At 41.4% G+C, this 24,376-nt stretch overlaps 2 protein-coding genes across 32 annotated transcripts in view; one reads left to right on the top strand and one right to left on the bottom strand.

Moving 5' to 3' along the window:
• Positions 1-15,510, top strand: part of ABI2 (abl interactor 2) — a 99,182-nt gene extending 83,672 nt beyond the window's left edge. For all 27 annotated transcript variants that reach the window (XM_037043543.1, XM_037043542.1, XM_037043552.1 and 24 more), the window contains 2 exons: positions 2,692-2,865; positions 10,563-15,510. In XM_037043543.1, coding sequence (XP_036899438.1) covers positions 2,692-2,865; positions 10,563-10,738 — 350 coding nt within the window. In that variant the 3' untranslated portion in view covers positions 10,739-15,510. The remainder of the gene's footprint in view (positions 1-2,691; positions 2,866-10,562) is intronic.
• A 344-nt stretch (positions 15,511-15,854) lies between these two features.
• The window catches only part of RAPH1 (Ras association (RalGDS/AF-6) and pleckstrin homology domains 1), an 84,792-nt gene continuing 76,270 nt past the window's right edge, over positions 15,855-24,376 (bottom strand). For all 5 annotated transcript variants that reach the window (XM_037043532.1, XM_037043530.1, XM_037043533.1 and 2 more), the window contains one exon: positions 15,855-23,247. In XM_037043532.1, the coding sequence (XP_036899427.1) occupies positions 21,235-23,247 (2,013 nt within the window). In that variant the 3' untranslated portion in view covers positions 15,855-21,234. The remainder of the gene's footprint in view (positions 23,248-24,376) is intronic.

The raw sequence follows: 24,376 nt of genomic DNA, 5'->3' as shown, positions 1-24,376 counted from the left end.
CCATAAACATTTCTCACTTACAAAATGTATAAAAATGAGGAACTGTATGAGGTGTGTGGCTGATTTTAAAGACATAGTAGGGCTTAATGCATTCAAATGAATGTTGTCCTGTTCAAAACGTTCACCTTGGGAAGATACGTCTTCTGGGATTATCTTCAGAGCTTTCAAATACATTATTTTGAAGGTACTGTATGGTAGCAGATAATCACTCTGCATTAAGATCGATGTTTGCAAGAAGTCTGGAATTATTTGGAACCAGTTATACTGTGCTAAGTAGTGTAGCTATGATCCTATAATTCTTCCCCAAACCCATCTATGGCTCTGCATCACTCCTTGGATTTAGTTCAGACTGTTGCAAGGCCCTTCCTGCGTAGTCCTCTTCAGCTCCTCATGCCTCTTTCTGCTGAACTTTGGTCAGTTCTTTGAAGGAGTCCTGCTTTCCTACTTTGCCTTTGTTTTTTTTCTTTACATCTGATATGAAATATCTACCTCCACTCCATCCCACCCCCTGGCCATTAACTTTTACTCATCTTTCAGGTTCAGAAACCCATGTAAGAGGTTTGGTCTACTTGTATATTTTCCTTAATGACTTAAAGCACCTGCTGCACTTAATCAAAAGGAAAGTTTGGTTGTCCATGTCCCCAGGATTTTGCCCACTGCACCATTCCCAGTGCTGAGCATAGTGCCTAGCCGGAGTAGGCTTTCAGTTGGTATTTATTGAGTGAATAATAATGAAACATTACTTTAAAGGTAGTGTAAATAATGAACATTGGTTTTCCAGTTTCTGCTCTTCCACTTACTGTGGGCTACTTTTAAATCTTGGAAAGCCAGCTTCCATATCCATAACAATGAAGATTAAAAACACCACCTTCCAAGGTAAAGGTTAAATGAAATAATGTATTTTAAAGTGCTAGCTGAATAATTGGAATATTTTAAGTAAAAAATGGTAGCCTTCTGTAAGTCTTATTAAACTGGCTCTCATGCAGTTATTTGAAAATGTAAAAATAAGCAGTGGCAGCATCTTTTAATAATTTTATTACATAATTTGTCAAGGTGATTGTTTTGAAAGACAGAGTTCCTTTGATGTATATATGTATTTTGGAATTGTTTAAAGGCAGTCTTTTTACCTTATAAATATAAATAGGATATATTGTTGATTCTTACTACAGTCATATGTAATTTGTCATGAAGTATATGCCAAAGTCACATAGCTATCCATTTTGTTCATTAAAAACACATTAGGACCACAAGAACTATTTGTTATTGGGTAAAGTTTTGAAGTACATAGAGGAGGTACATTGCTGAGTGCAGAGTGGCACAGCAGACGGGAGGAGTACTGGAATGGGGGGAGTGTGCAGCTCATGTGGCTGGTGCTCACCAGGCAGTAGCAGTCTTCTGAACTCCCTTTGAGTCCATCAGTAGGGTTAGATAAAGAATGGGAAATAAACAGGTGGCTTAGAGAATTTCACAGAAACAGTACTGGTATCTGATAAATAGGAATTGGTGGACTGAGCGCCGGCCTGTGAACCAAAACATCACAGGTTTGATTCCTGATCAGGGCACATGTCTGGGTGGCAGGCCGGGTCCCTATTTGGGAGCGTTTGAAAGGCAACCAATGATGTATCTCTCGCTCACTGATGTTTCTCTTCCTTTCTTTCTCCATCCCTCACCATCTCTCTTAAATAAATAAATAAAATTTAAAAAAAGACTTTGTGTTGTCCATTAAAATTGGACAACTGATACATGCACCTTTATTAATTTATAAAAATAAATTTATTGGTTTTCCAGAGAGAAGAAGAGGGGTGGAGAGAGAAACACCCATTTAGTTGTTCTACTTATTTATGCATGCATTGGTTGATTCTTGTATGTGCCCAGACTAAGGACTGAACCTTCATTCTTAGCAACTCAGGATGATGTTCCAACCAACTGAGCTACCCGCTCAGGGTTCAGCTTTCTTTACTCAGTCTATTTTATTGAACTGTGCTCAAGTATGTACCAAGCATTTAAAAAGCTTTGAGTTCCTGAGTTTGTAGATAATATTTTAGACATTACTTTGTTGATACTTGAGCTGTGGAAGCAGATCTCATTAAATAGACATTTTAAATATCTTAATCCTTGTGTATTTACCTTGGAGAAATTCTGCATCATACACTGGTCTGAATTAGTTGAAATTCTGTATATAAAAAAAACAAAACAAAACAGAGTTATCCAAATTTGCTTGTGATTTCTATGCTGTTAATTTGTTAAGATGCTAATTTTAAAAATTCACTAAGAGGAGGTAGATTTTAAAATATGACCATTCGGGACTCATTCTAGCTTTTAATAAATCAAATATAGATATAAACATCCAAATTATTAATATTTCTGATAACCGCTCATTGTTGGGTACCATCTAAAACCAGACTATATGGTATTTATCTCTGAAAAGAGGGTTATGTATTAGCCTAAACAGGTTTCAGGGGCTCGGTTAATAATTACTTTATTTAGCATCCATACTAGTAGGCCATTGGGAGGAGAAAGCCATGCTTGGAGACTGGGAACATTGTAGTTGGTGGGGGAATTCTCTTGCCCACTCATTTTTTGAGAGATTGTTATTTTCAAGTCCAGGTTTATGGCCCATGAACATAGAAGCTTAGATAGGAAATACTGAACTTGCACTAGATGTAGTTGTATCAGCTTGTACATTCTTAGTTTCAGATACGCCACCACCACCACCACCCGTGGAAGAACCAGTCTTCGATGAGTCTCCCCCTCCCCCTCCTCCCCCAGAAGACTATGAAGAGGAGGAGGCCGCCGTGGTTGAGTATAGTGATCCTTATGCTGAAGAGGACCCGCCGTGGGCCCCAAGGTCTTATTTGGAGAAGGGTGAGTTTCAGAAGGATATCTGGAGGGATGGGAAGAAATCTGTACATAGAAATGAAATTTACTGATATTGAAGAGGATTTAGTTTACTTAATTTTTTAATGATAGGTAAAATTTTGCTTTTAGTACATGTTCTTATATCATTTACAAGTTTTATGGCTTTGAAAGCCATGCTAGTAAAATTCTGTGACTTTTATTTTTTATTGATGTTTGTGTATTTTTTTCTGTTGAACATGCTTTTTATGAGTGGTTTCTGTAAGACAGAAGTAAAAGGAGGGTTTTTCTGGGATGCCTTTGGAAAAGGATGATTTTTCCAAATTATTAGTTATTCCTACCTCGGTTTATAAAGCATTCTTTTGTGACATCTTATATTAGATGTTTTAGTTTAAATATCTCCGTATCAAACTTCCTTCCAAAGAATAATGTTATCTTAGTTTCTTTACAAAGTTTTATTGGGAGTTTCTTTTACTGAAAAATTTCTGAGTACATTAGCTAACCATGGCATGGCACTTATGTGACACAAGCTTCCAAATCTTACCAGTCCTGATCAGCTTAGGAAAAAAGTGTGTCATCTTCCAGGTAGTTTTCTGTTAAGGAAACTAAAACTACTCACTTAGGTCTTAAAACCGACCCCACATTTTGAATCATCTGGGGAGCTTACGTTAAGAAATTGAGGCCACCTTTGGCCAAAATAGAGCAACAGTAATCAGATTTATCCTCTTTCCTAAAACAGGAAGCCAGAAAGAAATACAAAAAAATAATGGGTTTGAGGCATTGGACAACAGGCAGTGGTAGACAATGACCCCAGAGAGCAGGAACTCAGGGTGAGCCTTTCATTGTCCTGGCTTGGTACCTAGATGCAGTTTACCGGCTATAGTGTGAGGAAGTGGAAACCAGACAGAGAAACAGAGCCTGGGGGTTTCATTGCGTAGCGAAGATAGAAATCAGAGTTTTTGGAGGCCACAGAGACACGGTAGCTACACAAAGACAGAGGACAGAGCTCTAGAGATCTATAGAAAGGTGCCCTTGAGTCTTTGACTGGGGACTGATTTGTGTGTGTGCGAGTGTGTGTGTGTGTGTGTGTGTGTGTGAGAGAGAGAGAGAGAGAGAGAGAGAAAGAGAGAGAGAGAGAGAGAGAGAGAGAGAATTGCTAACTACTGGTACTGGAGAAAGAAAACTAGAAAGCAGTAGGCAGAAAAATTACTGGAAATGACAGAGGCCTGGAAATGAGTTCATGCACCCAAACCAGTTAGAGTAGAAAAACTTGTAATATACAAGGCATTGAGAAGAAGCCTCAGAAGTTTAGTGCTGGGCCACATTAGCCCTAGACTAAAGTTTGTTCTCGATTGCCCTAACACATGCTTAAATGCAAAGCTTAAAAGCATCCAACTGATGCAAGTAACCTAATTGAGCTCCAGGACAAACTCAGCACTGTTCAACAAAATCCACTGCACCAAAAAGTCAGAATCACAGTGTCCAACAGCCAGTCAAAAATTAGAAGGCATGTAAAAAGGCAGGAAAATATAAGTAATAAGTAAAAGAAAAGTCAGTCAGTAGAAACAGACCCAGAAATGACTAAGATGGTGGAATTACCAGACAGGGGTATGACATAGTTACTATAAATGCCACATAGGTTAGAGGAGGTAAAGGAAAACAGGAACACCAGAGAGAATTGGACTATATATACCTTTTTAAAAAGTCCACATTGAATTTCTGGAGGTGAAAAATATAGTATCTCAAGTGATACTTTGGAAGATCAGCAACCTTGACGATATGACATTAGAAACTACAAAATGAAGCATGGAGAAAAAAACAAAAACTAAAAACAGAACAACAGATCTGTGGGATAGTATCAAATAGTCTTTTTTTTGCAGAAGATGTGATAGCATGTAGAAAATCTTAAGGAATCTACCAAAAGCTGGTAGAACTAAAAACTGAACTTAGCAAGGTTGCAGCCATGAGGTCAATGTATACAATTAATTGCATTTTTATATACTAGCAACAAGTATTTGGAGATAGAAACTTGTAAAACAACTACTTTTGTAATAACATAAAATATGAAATTCCTAGGGATAAATTTAATGGAATATATGAATGAGCTGCATGATGAAAACTAAAACATTAAGAGAAATTAATAAAGACCTTAAATTGAGAGATAAATTATGCTCTTTGATCATTATTATTAAGAGATCTGTTTTCCCCAGATTCATCTATAATTTGAATGCAATCCCAATAAAAATCCCAGAAGTCAATCTTATAGAAATTGACAATAGGTTTCTAGAAGTTATATGGAAATACAAAAGACTTGTATATAGTCACAACAATTTTGAAAAGAAGTCTAACATTGCAGGATTTCAACTGCTTGATTTCAGAGTTCTAGTGGGAAGCTACAGTATTCAAGACAGTGTGGTACTGATGTAAGTATAGGAATATAAATCAATGGAATAGGATGTAGAATGCAGAAATGTGACCCACACAAATTGTTTGATAAAGTTGCCAAGGTAATTCGATGAGGAAGAATAGTGTTTTCAACAAGCAGTGATGGAATGATTAGGTAACCATATGCAGCTTCTTATGTTCTGGATTGGGAAAAATATCTTGTAGAGAGCACAGAAAAAACATGAAGCTTAAAAGGAAAAAATCGATAAATTAAACTTTTCTTCAAATATTTGCAAAGTAATATATTGAGGTGAAAAATAATTTGTAGGACTACATTTTACCAAACAGATACATGAATTGCAAAGAAACACATGAAAGATGCTGAGTGTTATTAGTCGTTAGGGAAATGTAAATTAAAGACACTGAGCACAAACTCAGTACCCCTACACTCCCTCTAGAATGGCAACAATTAAAAACACTAATAATATCGAGTGTTGGAGAAAGTGGGGTTAAACTGGTGCTCCTCTCACACATTTCTGATAAGATTGCAACGTGTTTCAGCCGCTTTGGAAAACAGTTGGTAGTTTCTTATGAAGTTAGACATACACCGGGCAGTTCCTTTCTATGGTGTTTACTTAAGAGGAATGAGGATGTGTGTTCACACAGACCTGTATGCCCGTAGCTGCTTTATTCATAACAGCCAAAACCTGGAAACAGCATGAGTTTCTTCAACTGGTGAATAAACTGATTCTGGGATACCCATCTGTTGAGTGAAATACTGTTCAGCAGTGAAAAGGAACCAAAGTACTATTATAAGCCACAATATGGAACCTGACAGACTTTATGACTTTATATCAGACTTTATGACTCCATGTCAATGAAGCTAGGTAAGTGATTTTCAGGGCCGAGTACTGGTGGGTAAAGGAGGTTACATAGGGTCATGAGGAAATTTGGGGGTGATAGCATGTTGTATGTGATCACTGGTAGTCATTGTACATTTATCATGGAGACAGGTGCATATATTTGTCAGAACTCACTGAACTCAACATTTAAATGCTTGTGTTTTGTGTCTGAGTTATACCTCACTACAGTTGTATTTGAGGGGGAAGAGGAGCCCAAGGTAGTATACTAGGATGTGGCCTTGGGCATTGACATGTTTTACAAACAGGTTAGCTGATTTCAACGCTGTCCTGGACAAAGTGATAACAGTTTTCAGCTGTGCAAAACTAACTCCATTATTACTTAAGTGAAAAGCACAGTAAGTTTTGCTTTCTAACAACTGATTCTTCAGTGAACGTGCTATAAAAATATGGAGAGATTTCTAAGAGAAAAATAAGTTTGTTTTTAGTCCAGGTAACACTAAAGTTTAAAAGAATATGCCTAAATTGTTCCCTAATATATTTTCCAAGGTGTAGTTTATTTCCTTGAAATTCAAGTCTTGAAACATGAAAACCAAATAAGCTCTTCCTTAACTCTTTCTGGCAAAACAGAAACATAACCAACTGTGTTCAGCTTATGATTGTTTTTTGGTTTGCGTGTGTGTAAATGTTGAGGCTGTTGCCTAATGACTCATTTTGCTATCTTAGACCTTAGGATTTGGTGCTTTTTTTTTAGAAAAGAATATTTATTTATTTTTTAGAGAGGGAGGGGGTGGGAGAAAGAGAGGGAGAGAAACATTGATGTACAAGAGATACATCGATCTGTTGCCTCTTGCACGCCCCCCTTGCTGGGGACCTGGCTCACAACCCAGGCATGTCTCCTGACTAGGAACTGAACTTGGCGACCCTTTGGCTCATAGGCTGGAACTCAATCCACTGAGCTACACTGGCCAGGGCAGAGCTTAGGACTTGGTTCTAAATCCTGCCTGCACATCAGAGTCACCTAGAAAGTGTTTATGTCTGCACCTCCAGACCTGTTAAATCAGAATCCGGATGTGGGATTGTGTCAGAATTTGTAAAAGTTCCTCAGTTCCAAGACTGGAAACTACTGCCAAAAGGGAAGGTTTATTTTAACCATTGATTACTGCCCATACTAGTCAAGAGGAGATAATGTATATATGTATCTTGATTTAACTTGGGTAGAAAACATATTTTCATGTATTTATTTTGTGCCTGGCATAATATAATGTAAGACTTACTACATACGTAAGACAGTTTCCCCATCTTGCAAACTAGGAAGTCAGGTTCAAAATAATTTGTTACAGAATGTAACAGAATATGTTAGTTTTACAGAATAGGCAGTATATCATAATCATTATGAATAATAATAAAGGAAGCTAACATTTATATGGACTGTTTGCCCTCTACTGTGTATTGTCTGTATACCGCCTCATTTAATAGAACAGTGCTTTGAAGTGTTGGCACTATTATAGTTTCCACTCTATAGCTGAGTAAAAAGTTAGTTCCCACTATACAGTTGAGTAAAAAGAAATTGTGCTCTGCGAACTAATAACCAGTGGAGCTGGGATTTGAACTAGGTAGTATAACTCCAGAGCCTGAATTACTAACCATCGCCCAGAGCTGGAGCTCTGGCAGACGTGGGGTTGATTGAGTCTTGGCTCTGCAGTTTACATCGTTAAATTCTGTCAAGCCACCTGTTCTTGTGTTCTTTTAGCTTGTGATGTAACTTCCTGGTAGAAATATCAGCAATGTCAGACAACATTTCTGTCCTCACAAGATGACAACAACTTGTCCTGTTCATGTTCATTTCTCTAAAAATCAGCATGGATTCTTCATTAATAGTTGCAAAAAAAAAGAATAGTTGCATTAATTCTGTCTGGTTATTCCAGAGAGCTTTGCAGAGGACGTGGCATTTGTGATGTGCCTTGATTGCTGAGTGGAATTTCTCAGGGAGGGAAGAGAGCTAGGAAGGGCCATCCCGGTGTCGGGTGGTCCTCTGAGTGAAGGGGCCTCTTGGGGCCTGGTGAGGGGTGCCATCTGCAAGGAGGGGGATTCCTGTAGGGAGAGTGGCTGGGGCATGAGTGCTGAAAGTTGGAATTAGTGATGGATGGCCTTGAATACCATGCCGAGATATTTTGGATCTTTTTCCTTTTTAAAAAATCTGATGGTAGGAGAAAATCGTGGCAGATTTTAAAGCAGGGTCAACGATAAGTTCACGTGTACACACATTGTAACTTTTTAAAAGCTACCTGATAATAATAGTATGGAGTACATTAAAAAGGAAAACAGGAGTTGGGAAGACCAGGTTGGATACCTTTCTAAGGAAGAGATGGGCGTCAGCTAAGGCAGTGGGGCTGCAGACCTTTTCCACGGCAGTGAGCAGATGCGGGTGGAAGTGTTTTTCACGTGGCGCTGTCACTCAGTGCTTTCAGCTCCTTCAGAGTTATTTGCCAAAAGTCAAGTAATGTTCTGTCTTTAAAAATGTTTTATGGTATCTCCACTAAAGCCTTAATTTTTGTTCAAAGCAATGGAAAGGAGCCACTTAACTTAAAAAATACCACACCAATATTTTGAATTGTGTCTTTGGCACCCAGAGGTGATTTGTATTTTAAGACAGTGCTCTGCTGCACTTTTGTTAAGTAGGAGAATGATAAACAGGAAATGAGAACGTTTATGACTGATGCCTGACTGAAGGTATCATCTTGAACATACCAGTTTTTGGAAGCAGTATTTATAAAATTTGAGACTCTAGAAGGAGTATCCCCCAACTCATCTGTCACTCATACTGCATGGGAAACCCTCAGGTCCCCCAGTGGTCTGAGGTTTTTCCCTGGTTTCCCCCTGGGAAGCCCTCCCTCCCCAGTTTAAAGACTGCTGGGCTGGCCTGGGGAGGGATCCTGATGATGGGGAAACACTGGATTGGCGAGCCCCTGGGGGTGGGATAACCGTACTCAGGGTTTTTCTCTTGTGAATTACTTTTCAATGGGTTTGTGTTTACTGTAAGCATCAAGAATGTTATTAACTAAGAAAGATGCTAAAAAATACTCGATTGACTAGAAATAGTAAATATCTTGTTTTACATTTATTCTTGAACTTGTTTGTCATTTTAGTTATATATTTATGTTTAGGGGTTTGGTTGTACTTGGAGAAATACACACTAAACTCTTCCTAGGCTCCTCTGAAGTATTTACAGGTTGCTATAACAGCAGATATTCAGAGTTTAAGAAAGCCATTTAATTTACTAAAGCAGACCAGAAACAGATGTTAACTGGGGCAAGTTGCACTGCATTAAAAAATTCCTACTGTAAATTGTTTCTTACTTGTTAATACGAGAATTAAAGTTGCATGAGACATTAACATTCAGTATAGGCTTCTCAGAATAATGGGTTAGTTGGAGATTGTTATGGAGTGAAATTCAAAGTGATAAGAATACATAAGATCTTTTTGTGAAGAAAGGTAAATCTTCAAGTGGATTTGAGCAAACTACAGGCTATGCCAAGTTAACTGTTAAGGTAGATGTAATACCTAGGAACCAGAGATTGTCCCAGATAGCTTTGAAAGGCCCCAGTTACCAGATTATTTAAGCAATAAAAATCTCAGGAGACCTTATGGGCATCTTGGTTTTCATAACACTTTTAGCCTATTATGGGGATATGTTAAATTGGTAGCATAATACAGCATGTATTTTGAAAGACTACATTTAGTGGACTCCCATCATTTGCACATAAAACTTGTGGGAATTCAGCCCTGACTGGTGTGGCTCAGGGCTGATAACTAATGGGTTGAGTGCTGCCCTGCGAACCAGAACGTCACCAGTTTGATTCCTGGTCAAGGCACATACCTAGGTTATAGGCCAGGTCCCCAGGTGGGGGCAGTGTTTCTCCCTCCCTTCCCCTCTCTCTAAAAAGTAAATAAAACATTAAAAAAAGAGAATACTTACCATTATCCTACTCAGTGACTGGACATGGGGGCTCCAGAAAGCGAAGAGATGTAACCTGCTTGCTGTTCCTTTGGCCCATCTCACTCTCTCACTTCTCATAGTGGGCCTCAGTGCACTAGTATCGTTCTAACGTTTAAAGATACGTGTTTTTACACAGCACTTCAATGCAAGTTCCCCTAAACAGTTGTCTTTCCCAGTTCTGGGGTCCTGTCTCCCTTCCATGAGGTATTTTCCCACAGGCTGTTCAAGGGTAATTTGACTGCAAGTTTTCTTTGCCATTGATGTGGTTTGGAACCTAACCTCCCCAAGAAGATGGAGTCCCATTGTATAAGACTGGGTACTAGGAAAATATTTTTTTTGGTCTATGCTTAGAAAGTCACTGTATTTGAATTGCTACAGAATTTTGGAAAGGATAGATATTCTTTTGGTTCTGTCTTTGTTGGAATGTTACTCTTTTCACATCCTATTTTTCCCCCCTCTAGTTGTGGCAATTTATGATTATACAAAAGACAAGGAAGATGAGCTGTCTTTTCAGGAAGGAGCCATCATTTATGTCATCAAGAAGAACGACGATGGTTGGTATGAGGGGGTTATGAATGGAGTGACTGGGCTCTTTCCTGGGAACTATGTTGAGTCTATCATGCATTACTCCGAATAAAGCTCGGCAGGGCTGTTTCCCTCACAGAAATAGTCAGGACTTCCCAGATTACCACAAGGCCCTGGGATTCCCCTCCAGTGAAGTGAATGAAGGATACAAATGATAAAAACTACTTATGTTTTTTTTTTACTCCGTTTATCCCCCAGTATTAAAACAACAAAGCAAGCTGAGTGTGAACAAGTGAATTTTTCTGTCATCATTTGTACTATGCTAAGCTGTCTGGATTGAAATAAAGTGACCATTTCTGAATATGTGGGAGGTATAACAGCAAAACTTTGTAAAACAAATCAGGTTAAGACTGATTCAGAACAAAAATCTGGGATCTTTCTCAGGAATACTGTACACCTGTGGGATTTCTCCTCCTGCAGAACCCAGCATTGCATTGGATGTTCTTCAGTGCCTGTGCTAAAGGGTTGGCCAGCCCTGTGGCTACTGCATCCCCTGCACTTTCTTCCACTTCTGTGAGGAGGGAACCGGTATTTGAATACCATACTTAACCATTTGTAGTTGTTTCAGGTGGCTCATTTCCTCTTTAACACTGTAAATTTGCATTCTCTCAGCACTTGGGTGCATCAGAGTTAATGCTGAACTGATTTGCATCCCTTCATGTTTCTCAGTTTGTGGATTATGATGAAATGAGTCTCCAAACATTTCTGAGGGTGGCTGAATTGCCAGTTTCAGTTTAACGTGCTGCTGTTGCATGAGACTGCATTGCCACTAATGGCCAGTGCACCCAGATGATTGAGGCTCGGAAGCCTGGTTCATGTGCTGAAGTAGGCGTGTGAAGCTAGACACGAGGGTTCTTAACATTCTGGAAGAGGTTCAACTGTAAAAATGTGCTGCCCGGTAGGCATCCTAAATCCTTGCTTCAGGTGCTGGTTTGAGGAATAGGATTTTGAAAGTCAGACCAACTATCTCTTTACTTTCACTATTTAGAAAATGTTCTTTTTGGGGAAATAGTTATTTTCGTTTCTTGATAGTCACTGGGTATAAAAGGCTTGCTACTGTAATCTTGGAATGTTATTAATGGCCAGTTAGCTGCTGCTGAGTTGTTTACTCACTTAACTCTAGAAAAGGTAAATACTCTCCTGATTTTTGTGGTTGGCTTTTGAAGTAGCTTCCCTTAGTAAGAATTCGAACCTGGTTTCTCAGACTAAGAATAGTGGGATAAGGCCAAATACTTATCCAATTACATAGATTAAAAACTGATACAACTTTGAAAGAAACAGTATTTTTTAATCTGCCCCATTATAGCTTCAATTTCAGTGCAGCTGGTAGGTTGATGGCTTTAATCATTTCTGTAATCAGTATAAGAAATACTGGAAAAAAATCCAGGAGGGCTTTGCTGCTCAGCAGGTGAACCTGGTGATGAACTAGCTCATGGTGAGGCCCAGCGCTGTCCCAGTGACTTAGCCTGCAGAGAGCTCTGTCAAGTGACTTCCCTGTGCTGGGTTAAAGGGGAGAAGCAATAGCTGCCTATACAGTTGACCCTTGAACAACACGGGTTTGAACTGCACAGGTCCACTTACACGTGGACTTTTAAATCAATCAGTACAGTCCCTCCATACCTCTGGGTTTTGCATCTGCAGATTCAACCAGTTACAATTAAAAACAGTATTTTTCAATCTGCAGTTGGGAACCCAAAGATGTGGAGGCTCAACTATACAGAATTGTTTTATGTCATTTTGTATAAGAGACTTGAGCATCCAGGGATTTTGGTATCAGTGGGGGTGGTTGAGGTATTGGATCTGGACCAACCCTCCATGGATACAGAGGATTGACTATAGTTGAGTTTGGGAGAGTTAAGTTTTAGGTGGATTTCAGTTGCACAGGTCTCAGTGCCCCTGATTCCTGTGTTGTTCAAGGATCAACTGTAATTCACATGTAGGCCTTGAACGTGAGATAGTGCAGATAGAGGAACTTGATGAAAAATGAATGTGTGCAGCAGTGTGTGAAGGAATTCAGTTGATGAAGGCAGAAGTTAATATTCTACTTGTGAATCTGAGCACAAAACTTCATCACCATTTATTTAACTGAAACCCAGATATAGAGCTCCCTTATCAAGACTTTGTTGTGAAGTTGCAGTCTGCCCTCCCCAACCCAGCGTGCGCGCGCATACATCCCCCCCCCCCACAGTGATTTTGCCTTTAGGTCTCCCCAACACTTTACCTTTGCCTCTGTGCTTTTGTGTCACCTCAACATCCATTGTTCTGTTCTTTAAAGTAAAGGCCCTGAGTGTCCTCCGAACCTTCAGCTTCATTATGGACCCAGCCCTAGCCTATGTGTATATAGATTAAACTCTTACTGTTGGAGTAATTAGGAAATTTAAAATTAGATGTTCCAATTATTTATTTAAATACCTTTTGCTGAGAAAGCTTAGTGGATTTAATAAGACAGAGGGAGTTTGGAATCCAACAAATAGTTCCACAGCTCACACCGCCAGCAGACGACGGTGCAGCAGTAGTCGGTGGCGGTCGGCTGCCTGTCGGGCCACTGGACTGTGGAGTGCAGAAGACACTGCTGACGTCCTTCATGTTGGAAACCTGCAGCGGGGGACCCACGGGTCAGCTGATTTTTCCTATATTATTTAGTACTAATGTGTGGGTTTTTTTGTTTTAAAAAATACATGTGGGATTTTCCACATACTTTAAATTTTTGTACAGTTTTGAATTCTGTATAGTCTTGGAAGGATACTATGTAATGATGGGCCAGGCCTGCAGTAACTGGAGACTTTTAATGTATGTAATATTTCATAGATTGCATGCTACTAATAGCCTATGAGGGTAGTATTTCTTGTTTTAGTGTAAGTTTCCCCATTTATCTTTTTATAAACCAGATGAAATGGTGGGCAGTAGGAATTCCAAATGAATGTAGAAGTCTTACATGCTACATAATATTGTGGCAAAGGTCATCTAAATTTAAAATGTGCTGACCACCAAGCAACCATATTATCAGGATAGAGAGAATCTAATGGGAGAGGGATTTTTCTTTTCCATCTGAAATGTCTTTTTGACTTGCTGTTCACTCCCTATTTCTTTTAAAAAATAAAATGTAAAAAGGAGTGACTCAAGAGTTGTTCCTTTTTTTATGTTACTGTTTGAAAGGCCATGGTGGTATGAATGAAAACATATTTGTTGCCATGGACCTTATGGCCAAGGCAGTAAACTATAAAGTGTCAACTTGTCAAAACCAAGACTCGAGAGATCCAGCCTGCTGTGTTAGAAATACGAAGCTTTTGTGGCTCAGTATTTTCCACCTGTTGGCTGTTGGCTTCTATCTCCCTCAGGGGCAGGTCAGGGTTGACAGCAGTCTGGTACTTTTGCAGGGTTCCTGGAACTCACTGGGTGAGATGTTTTCTCTCTCCTTTCCCCCGTCCTGCTTCTGTTTATTACCCAATTAGAATTGTACTCACCTTCAGTGATTTCTGTAAAGTAGCTGCTCCTTGGCAGCCTTAGGTTGATTGAAGATGATTTACTTTTCTGGGAGACGTCCAAGTGACGGTAGTTTGCTTTTATCCTTTTGTGTTCATTTTCTTTTAGTAGGTGACCCTTCTGCATTAGGAACTGCTCTTTCATTTTTCTTACTATTTCTGCTCAGTGGAGAGCAAGGTCACCTTTCCCGTTGAAAAGGATTTGATGGAGGAAACAACAGGTCTTTGAAAGAATGGGGATCTGAATTACTTTCCAGTTACTTTGGCCAGGAACTCTCGAGTGATGTCACGGTGATGAGTTCCCTCACATGATTTAGTTAGAATCATAGAATTTTAGTGCTAGATGAGATTTTAGTTCAATCTCACTTTACTGATGATGTAGATGTTTTATTTCAGGTAACAGCTAATAATGGTTTTAAGTTTATAATTCAGTGCCACTTGGTACTCTTTCTACAATTGTCTTAATTAAATGTGCCGTATGTTTCTTTAAAATTTGTTAATACTTGATGTCCTCAGGAAGATACTTGAAAAGATATGCCATGTTTCAATAAATACCACTGGAGTATTCAAATTTGTTTAAAGGAGTATACTAAGTGCAACCTCAATTAGGGAAATCTTCATTTTAACCCTTCCAAAACTCCCCACAATACGAATGTTCTTTTCCATTAGGTGTATGTGACAGAAACATCATTTCAGCACTGGCAGGAGCACAGCAAACAGCCTTATTTGTGAGCCTTAGAAAGCATTTCTTTTGTTACACTGGGGTGTCACACTCATGACCTTAAGTTTCCTTTATGCTGCTCTTTGTTCCTGTTTCTCATTGGGAGTCGCAGTTCTTTAGAAAAAACTGACAAATGAAACGACAGGGCCTAGCTTGTGTATAATAATTCTTGCTAAGTATCTTGAGGTTTTTGTTTTGTTTTTTTACAAAAAAACAAAACACCCCCCCCAAAGTCAAAACCCAAAAAGCTTATTTTCACATTAAAATAAAAACATTTTGCAACTTCAGACTTCTATGATAAAGTTTTTATCGTATTTTGTGTCCACGTATCTTTCTCCTTAACAACAAAGTGGTTTACAAAGAGAACGTAAACAATTTGCCATCTAGCCAGTTGTACTTTTTGGCTCCCAGGAGTGAGGGCTGGTGGTCTAAGCAAACACCATGCAAGAAAACCTGAGGGAGCGGTCTGCTGCCAGGAATGTGTCTTGTGTGTGCCATTCAACCACCTCCATGCGTGGGGGGCGCATTCACTTTTTAATTTTGAAATTGTATTTGGAATTGTTGCTGTGTACTAAGACCTTGACCTAAATAAAATCCCATGAAGTATAAGTGTCTTTTGAATATATTTATGCAAGTAACCTGTTTTCTTTCTAAGGTGGTAAGTTTAAGTGTGGAAGAGAACCCTTCCCTGTTGCTCTAAACAAGGCAGCTCCTTTTAAGTCTTGAGAATTTGAAATATTTTAAATGTTGCCGTAAGACAGTTTTCATCTCTCTGAAATTTCAAGACAGCTATTGTAAATAGTTAGGTTTACTTGCAAAAGAAGTTCTTAACACTTCCTCCAGATACATGGAATTCTTTAAATATGAAAAGGAGTGCTTACCTGTTTTGGGGTACCCCAACATAAATAGCAAAACCAGGTTCTTTACTGGTGCTGGTCCACAAACAGTCAAGTAAAACCCCCATATTTAAATGAAATCTATTCTTTTTTATTAAGGATTGGGTAAGCTGACATAGTGAAAACATGTAACTGAGAAACAAATTTACACTGACTGTATGACTACTGTCCTAAGCCATTACAATAGTTCACTGACAGTAACTGGCAAGAGTAACTTGTAAAATAACTTAATCCAGCAGTAGAACAAAAAACATCGTCAGTAGTACTGAATAGATCTCTCTCATATATCTCTATCTATATATATATATAGGTTTGCACAATCAGGGAGCAAGGCACATAATGAAATGAGCGCGTACATTTAAGCAGAGGAAAACAACGGTGAAAGAAAAATGGTAACTTCATCTTTACCGAGCTGTGCACAATCGTTTGAATAGTGTCCTCTATCGGGTACTTTATAATGCAGTTCCTTTTGCCTTCTTTTTCATGCTTTAAAAAAGTATATTCCTACATTGTATCTATTCACGTATTTATAGCAAAGCTCTCACAGCCTACATGTCAGTGTGAGCATCGACTCAATTTTTTTTTGAAGAAATGGGAAGAGGGGGAACAACCCCCATAAAATATAATGTGCAATTTTCCTTTAAAATAGTAAACAATGTTTTTACACCATTCAACACAAGCTAATGATATCTTGTTTTACATATACATTTCTATAAAAGTTCACTAGTGGCTGATAATAAAATTATGCAAAATCATTTGAAACATTCCAGTTAATGCATGTTTTCTAGGAGAGATTATTTACAAGTAGAGAAAAAATATAGGAGACGGCAATTATGGAAAATGGCAGTTTTTGGTATTAGGTTACAATACATTTAACAGACAATGGACATTCCCAAAATACAGAGATTTTTTTCCCTTTGAGTGCTGCAAGGATATTCTGCCTGTGAGGAGGCTGAGGCTTCAACACGTGGAGCTCGGTGTTAACAGCCATCTGCGATCAGCATCTCACTTCTGAACTTCACCATCCTTTTAACTATGTCGTGTTTACTGTTACCCTGACTCAACTCGCTTCTCTCAATGTCTTTGGTAGAAAGCAGCCAGTCCCCGTTTAGGTAGATGAAGCCATCTCTTGGGAGATAGTCACTTTTTCTATTTTTGCGTAAACTAGAAATACTCACCTTCCTTCTCTTTTCATTAGCACCTCAAAGTTTGCTTGTTTGACTTTTTTTTTATGCTCTTCCTCCAAAAGAGTTCAAGGCACTGGGGATTGTAGCAGATCCTGTTTCCTCCTCAAAATGGTTTATTATTTCAACAAGCAAAGAGCAAACCAATTGGAGATTTTGTCCTTCAATTGCTTATCAAGTATATTGTTGGCTGATTTTTATTTAGCAAGTTTACTTTACAACTAAATGTCAGATTTCTTTTACACATAATATAGACCTTCTAAGGGTATAACAATAACAGAGCACTTGTTTAGTTTGGGGGACAGACTGGTAAGGTGTAAAAATGCTGTTCTCTTGATTTTTTAAAGGAAAATAAATCTTAAAAGCCAGTGGGGTATTTTATTCTGTTCTACTTGCATCTCTCTGCGGATCAAATCTCAACTTTATGAGTGTCATACATTCCTGCAGGATTAGGGATATCCTGCTTTATACACATGATATAAAGTATATAAAATAAAACTCAAAGTGCCAAAAGGTATTTGCAACCTAAAGTGATTTTTAGTAGAGACAGAATCCTCATATCAAGTGTATAAACCCAAATTATTATTATTCCTATTTCATTGAAAGCAAGTCAGGGTCATTTACGTTTAATTGGTCTATGCTTGAATAAAATATGCGAGATTACATCAGTTATAATTTGTTAGCTCTGCAGGCATATTAAAATATTTGGTAATGTCTGAAACTAGGAAAACGGTTTTGTTTAAAATTACATTGTGTTTGTAATAACATAAAATTGCTTTTAGCAGCAGAGGGAGAAGGTGACACACGGGTCCACTGGGGACCTGACAGTCACACCACTCCACAGCGTTACCTGACAGTTCTTCTCATGCTAAGTTACAACTTGACATTTTTGAGACAAGCTTATTAACAACTATATTTTCGCAGAAGAGCAGCTTTTGAAACTCTTAATTGGATGCACAGTTCCTATTAACCTTGATCTGAGTTGTCACTCTACTAGAATCATTCACAATCCCCTAACTTTGTTCAAACTTTCTGGGTAAACTCAGCATTCTTTTCAGTGGCAATTCAACTTACAGGGGAAGGGATTTTTAGAGAGTTCACAGCCCTTAGCAGAAGATGCCATCAGTGGCCGGAGCACCTTGATCTCAGAGGACGGGAAAACGCCACGTCTGCATTACTTGGTTTGAAATATTCTACTGAAAATGGTGTCCTGTAACTTTCAGGAGTCAACAATCTTTCTCATTTTAAAAAGTCTCAAATTTAAAAAATTTAAGGTAAAAACCTTAAGATATTTACTTTTCCCAAGTGAGAGTTACAGTAACTAAGGGAAAAAATGCATGTATTTATTCAAGTAGTAAAAGCAAAGCTGATAAAATTTCAATAGAGAATAGCCTGACGTTTATATATAATATATACCTATAAACCTGATGTAGTTGTTGCTGACCTTCCCGGTTGGTGCCAAAACTTCCTTTAGGCACAGGGTGACCCAATTTAGAAATCGTCCGTGGATGAGGGTGTCACTAGCTCTGACAGGCACCTGTGTGCACTGCCCTGGACAGCAGGATGTGTGCCGCCACGCTGTTCACTGTCCAGCACAGCCAGGTCAACAGTCCAGATTTGCTTCGACTTGAAGACGCTCGGTTGAGTTAGAGCTGCTCAGCAGCACAAGGCAGTGGAAAAGGCACAGAGCTAGTGTCATCCGGCAGTCGGTGCTCACATGAACATACATACCAGGGGAAGGAACAATTACAGAAATAACAACAGTAATCTCAAAAACAAAAACAAAGCAAAACAAAAAAAAAACCCGTCTCCCCAAACCCCACAAAGCTACATGCCAACAAAAACCTACTAGGGAGTCGAACACTGGAGGTATAATTTAAAGTATCATTCTTTTAAAAAAAATTTAGTTGTTTCACACATAAAATAAAAATTGATTAACAGCCTTTTCCAAAAACAACTTGTCACATAAGCCAATGGACTGGGTTAAAATGTGAGGTCCTTGAAGCCAGCTCTCCTCTTGCTGTCCCTAGTGTTGCTCTAAAGGGTGTTGCTCCTTCAGAAGCCCCAGTCCAGGGTGGCTGTCCTCAGGAGGGACACAGCCAGAAGTCCCAGGAAAGCCCACACTGAAAAAACAGGCTGTATCTTAGGGTTCAAATCATGGGTGAAGGAAGGCTGAGGGTAGGTGATTTAAAGATGAAGTTGTGAAAAGAGACCACCATCACAACAAAAAACCCTAGTGACAAATGTATCACTGGATTCATATTCTCAACTCTTCGCCTCACAAATAAGGGCGATGCTTGGGATGTAAAACTAGGCAGAGACTATGGGATTATCACTTCACTCACAATTCACACTGGAGCTTGGCAACCTGTACCTATATGTTTACAAATTGCTGCGTGTGCTTAAATGAATAATGCCATGTGTTAAAGGCTACCTCATAAGCATAACAATGCACACAAACCTTGTGAACAATTGAAAAGATCCAAAAAGTATCTTTTAAAGAAGCAAGGCTTTACAAAAATGCTCAATGGTACGTGTGTGCCTACTGCTCTATAGCCGCACGAGCACACTGAGCAATGTGCCTCCTCTCCGTGATGTGACGCTGTTGGAGAGTCGGTTACGTGGGTGTCAGGCCCACACCTCACATCTTCCCCTGTGGGGCAGCGTCAAAGACGTCTGCATCCTGCACTGGTAATCCTCAGTCTCCACAGGCAGGGACTTCCATTACAAGATGTGCTCATTTATCATTCTTGGGATGGCTTGTTTTGTTTAGTTTAAGAGCAGCTCTGAGATTGCATTTTATTCCTAATGGCCAGTTTATCATCACATTTTTTTCAGTAATAAAGGAAAATTCACAGGAAAAAAAAAGCATACGAATTGCAGCGTGGAGCAACTGTGCCAATAGCGTGATGATTTCATGTGATGCCAACTGCACGTGCACAATACGTGCTGCCACTCACTGTCTTTGGACTGCCCCACGCCCACAGAACCCCAGGCAGCCCAGACAGGGCTGCACAAGCAGGCTGCAACGAGCAAGGACCCCAGGGTGCTGCTGTGCCAGAGCCTCCTGTGTTCTCCCCCTCCGTGACAGGCCTGCGCCGAAAGGAGATGGTTTGTGTCACATGTTACAGTCCACATGCAACCTGCTTAATGACACCTGCACAGGGGCCCGCTTGTTTTTGAAATCACCCCAACCTTCTCGAGATGAAGACACGAAGACATTTCAGAAGTGGATTTTGTTTTTCATACTGATGCACCTTATTAGACAACAGGATGGGTATGTTTGATATAGCAACTGTCTAGATACCTAGGGTCAACATCTACCTAAAGCACACACTTAACAGAAGGTAACCCGTGACCCCAAAACATACTGGGACTAAACATTCCAGGATATTGTGTTGGATATTCTCTTAAAGTCAAAGCAAGGACTGTGAAGCCAAGGTTGATGAAGCTTCACAAAGCCCACGGAAAGATTCCAGCAGTATTAAAAGAACTACCCAAGGTTATAGTACTAAATTGTCCACGTATTGTAGGCAAAGAGCTTACCTGTGGCAATGCGCCATCTACTGCAGCTAGCATGGTTTAGTTTATGCCGTGCGTTTACCTCACACACAAAACTGCGTGCAGACAGTGTCTGGAACTCCCTCTAGCGCACTGCTCATCCATTCCGTGAAGCTGAGAGACTTTCCTGATTAAAGTGCTCCTTTATGTATAGTAATGAAGTGTCAAACAGCTCTAACTTCAGCCGACTGGGGTAAGACAAACACAAAAGCCCTACAGATAACACCAAACATTCCGGCTGTCTTCTCAAACTGAGAAACAGCCACCAGACATCTACTCCTTAATATATAACACACGACATGCACAGAGAGGCCGCATGTGAAGACTTGTAAAAATACCTTCTAAATACGTTACCAGACGTTGTTTTGGTCCAACCCACATGACAGATAACAGGGATCATGAGGGACAGGACACACACTCCCTTCTGTGCCTCTTCTGCCCAAAATACACAGAATCCATGTTCAGATTAGGAGAAATAAGGAATAAACGATCACTCCCAGCTATATATGTACATACACACACACATGTATAATATATACATATACACAATAGAACTGTGTACACGTGTACACACACACACACACACAGCTGGACACTACCTGAATAACATACCAGAAGGCTCTGAACACCTGAATTCAGGGGTGATCAGGTGAGCTGATTGTAGAACTCATTACAGATACCACAAAACTGAAGTCCTATGGTAGCTACCAGTCTCTCGAGAGCTTGGTGTTCTGGTCTCTCTTAGGGGGCGCGGGGGGAGGTCCTCTCCGCAACGTGGCGTAGCCTGATATGTGACTGCCTCCGTAAGCAGCTTTCTGTCGATCAGAGAGCAGTTCGGGGGGCGGTGGGGGCAATGCCATATCATCCATGGTGGCTGTGGGCTCTGCTCTCGACATGCGGGAGGAGGAGAGCGAGCCGTGCCGCGTGATGGACTTCCGCTGCAGTGTCCTGTTGAGGTCTGCCAGGAATCCAGGCTGGACACTAAGGCCGGACTTGGGAGAGGTGGGCACTTGTGGCACAACTGTGGGCGCGGCTGGCTGCTCAGAGGCTTCTGCTTGAGTGAGGCGCGTGCTGTCATTCCGTTTGGGTCGTGTGGGCGGAGGGGCCTTCTTCATGGATGTCCTGGACCACTGCTGCGGTTGAGGACTGACAACTGCCACTTTCGGAGAAAGGTTTCCCAAGAACGCGGCTGGGATCTCTATGGGGGGCGGAGGAAGCTCTATTTCAGGTGGAGGGGGTGGAAAGTCCGAGTCTGACGGAGGAGAAGGAAATTCTACCACGGAGTCCTTTCCACGCCCACTCAGGACAGATGCTTTTGCTGCCACGCCCCCCTGTTGGAGAACTCCAGGAAGGTTAACTCCAGAAAGATTTAGTTTCCCAGGTTTGGGGGGCGCTGCAGGAGGTGGTGGGGTCTCCTTGTTTGGAGACCCGGAGGGTTCAGCTGGCGACGCGAACTTGCTGACCAGGCTGTCCACCGAGGGTCTCTTAGGCTCAGGGTGCTCTGCACAACTGCTAGACTTGATGCTGGAGTTGCGCTGTGGGGTCGGGGGAGGTTTCTTTCCCCCGGGGCTGGACGTCTTACTAGTCTTTTTGCCTGGAGAGCCACTTCTATCAGGGGCAGGAGAAGCTGTGGGAGTGGCTGGCAGTGGTGGCGGGGCTGGCAGTGGTGGCGGGGCTGGGACAGGTGGTGGAGGAGGAGGAGGAGGAGGAGGAGGAGGAAACACCAGGCTGCTTTCAGGAGGAGGGGGAGGGAAATCTGGAGAAGGGACAGGGATGGAGCCGGGCTGCCACTTGGGTTTCGCTTTCACAGCGGGAGGAGACTGCGGGGCCATACTTGCTGGGACTGGCTTTAAGGGCTGCGACTCCACAGGAGGAGGGGTTGGGGGTGGGGGGAACTGGCTGGCTATCTGCTTCACTACAGAGGGCACTGGAGACAGCGGAGAGGGAGGTGGCTTGACGCTGAAACTCTGATGCTTAGGTAAGGTGGGTGGAGGGACTGGACCAGGAGGAGCAGCGGGAGAAGGTGGAATGTGAGGAAAAGCCGGCTGCTTTTTTGCTGGGGGAACTGGAGGAATAGGTGTAGGTGGCACAGCCTGTGTTCCAACAGCAGGCACAGTTTTGGTGCTGGTTGGTGGCATGGTCACAAGAGGTTTGGGAGGGGCTTGGGGAGGGACAGGAGGAGGGGGTGGGGGTGTTGGAGGAGCTGCTTGAATAACATGCTGAACATGATGAATCTTCAGTGGGGGAGGAGGGGGGCTGAACTGTGGAAGGGACTGGGTGCAAGGTGCAGGTTTTAGCTGGGCCATAGCTGAGCCAGGGGTGGGGGCGGGGGGTGGAGGAGGGGGTGGGGGCACCACTCCATTGGGGGGCACGGGGACCTGAGGCTTTGCTGGCTGTGAGGTTGTGGACAGAGGCTGCATCACTGAGGGTGGTGGAGGTTTAAATAGGGGCCCTGAATGCTGAGAAGCGTTCTGCAGCCTGGTTATTGTGCTGTACTTGACAAACATTGTGGCTGCTGAGCCCCCAGAAGGTGCAGACTGGCTGGGCAGGGGAGGGGGAGGTGGGGGCGGAGGAGGGGGTGGAGGAGGAGGGGGTGGGGGTGGGGGTGGTAGAGGAGGCGAGGGCTGGGAGGCAGTGTAGGGGTTGACTAGTTTAGGTTGTGGGGATAAAGGGGGCATAAGTGAGGTGTAGGATCGATTCAGAGAGTCCATTCTGGCCTAGAAGGAGTATAAAAGGTGGCAGGGGGAGAGAGAAAACACAATAAAAACAGTTACAGAAGTAAGCTCTGAGTGGGCGAAAGTAAAAAGCGAAGACTCAGGGACATGCACGGAAAGATGCAGAAGCTGGTGATCACAGTGAAGGACAATGGCGGGAAGGCGCAAACGGGACGCCCTGGAGAGCACTGGCATGGGAAATTCGTTTACCTGATGATACTTAGAAATAGCTAGACTGCCTGATAACCTAGAAACAATTTCCTGTAGCAAAAGCTGTCCGGATGGTGACAGGCTGTCCCACACGGGAGCCCTCTGGGGGAGGGCCTCTGAGCACTGGACCCACCCCGACTCTGGCAAGGGGAGATGTGGTGGCTCAAGTTCAAATTTCGGTCCACGACGCATCTGCCTTGGGCAGATGCTGTAACTGGGTGTAGGGTGCTGGTGGGGGGCCTCCTGAGGAGCGAGGATGGCTTTTTTGATGCTACTAAGCTGCCACATGAGAGTATGAGAGTGTTTAGCAGGCATGCACAGTCACACAGGAATAAATCAGCTTGACACACACACTCGTGTCCATATGAGACAACTTGCATCCAACATGCACAGAAGTCCAGCAATGCAGGTGAAGAGGAGGCATTCTTTAAAATTTGTTTTACTAGAAATACATAAAAAATGCTTCATAAACATTAAAGGAAAAGGTCATAATATCATACAGAAAAAGCCAAAAGAAAGCGAGAGGAAACTTGAGAAGTCTAGGTGGGGTAAAAGGAACACATCCAGAAAGGGGAGCTGGAGTTTGCCAACAACCCGCTGAGCACCTCTCAGCACTGCCCAGACCACCACACCTGGGCATGCACTGCATGGAACAGTAACTCATGCATGAATGTGGTTCGCGTACGTTTGAAGAGAGCAAAGAAGAACCCTTTGCTTAGTAAAGTAGGGTGCATCTTTCAGGCCTTTTGAACATCCTATGAGGATCCAAGATAAAACCATTTGTTTCCAATTATGAATGACATCTAATTAGCATGGAGAACTTAGGTTAGTGAACTGGAAGACTCATTACAGGGCTGAATTCTAATGCTCGTTAAGACACTAGAATGTTTCTTTAAAAACTGCACATCAAAGTAAAAGCATT

The sequence above is a fragment of the Sturnira hondurensis genome, unplaced genomic scaffold (assembly GCF_014824575.4).
Source record: "Sturnira hondurensis isolate 20B ecotype Veracruz unplaced genomic scaffold, ASM1482457v3 Scaffold0004136, whole genome shotgun sequence".
Classification (NCBI taxonomy): Eukaryota; Metazoa; Chordata; class Mammalia; order Chiroptera; family Phyllostomidae; genus Sturnira; species Sturnira hondurensis.
This window is presented reverse-complemented; position numbering and strand designations above follow the sequence as displayed.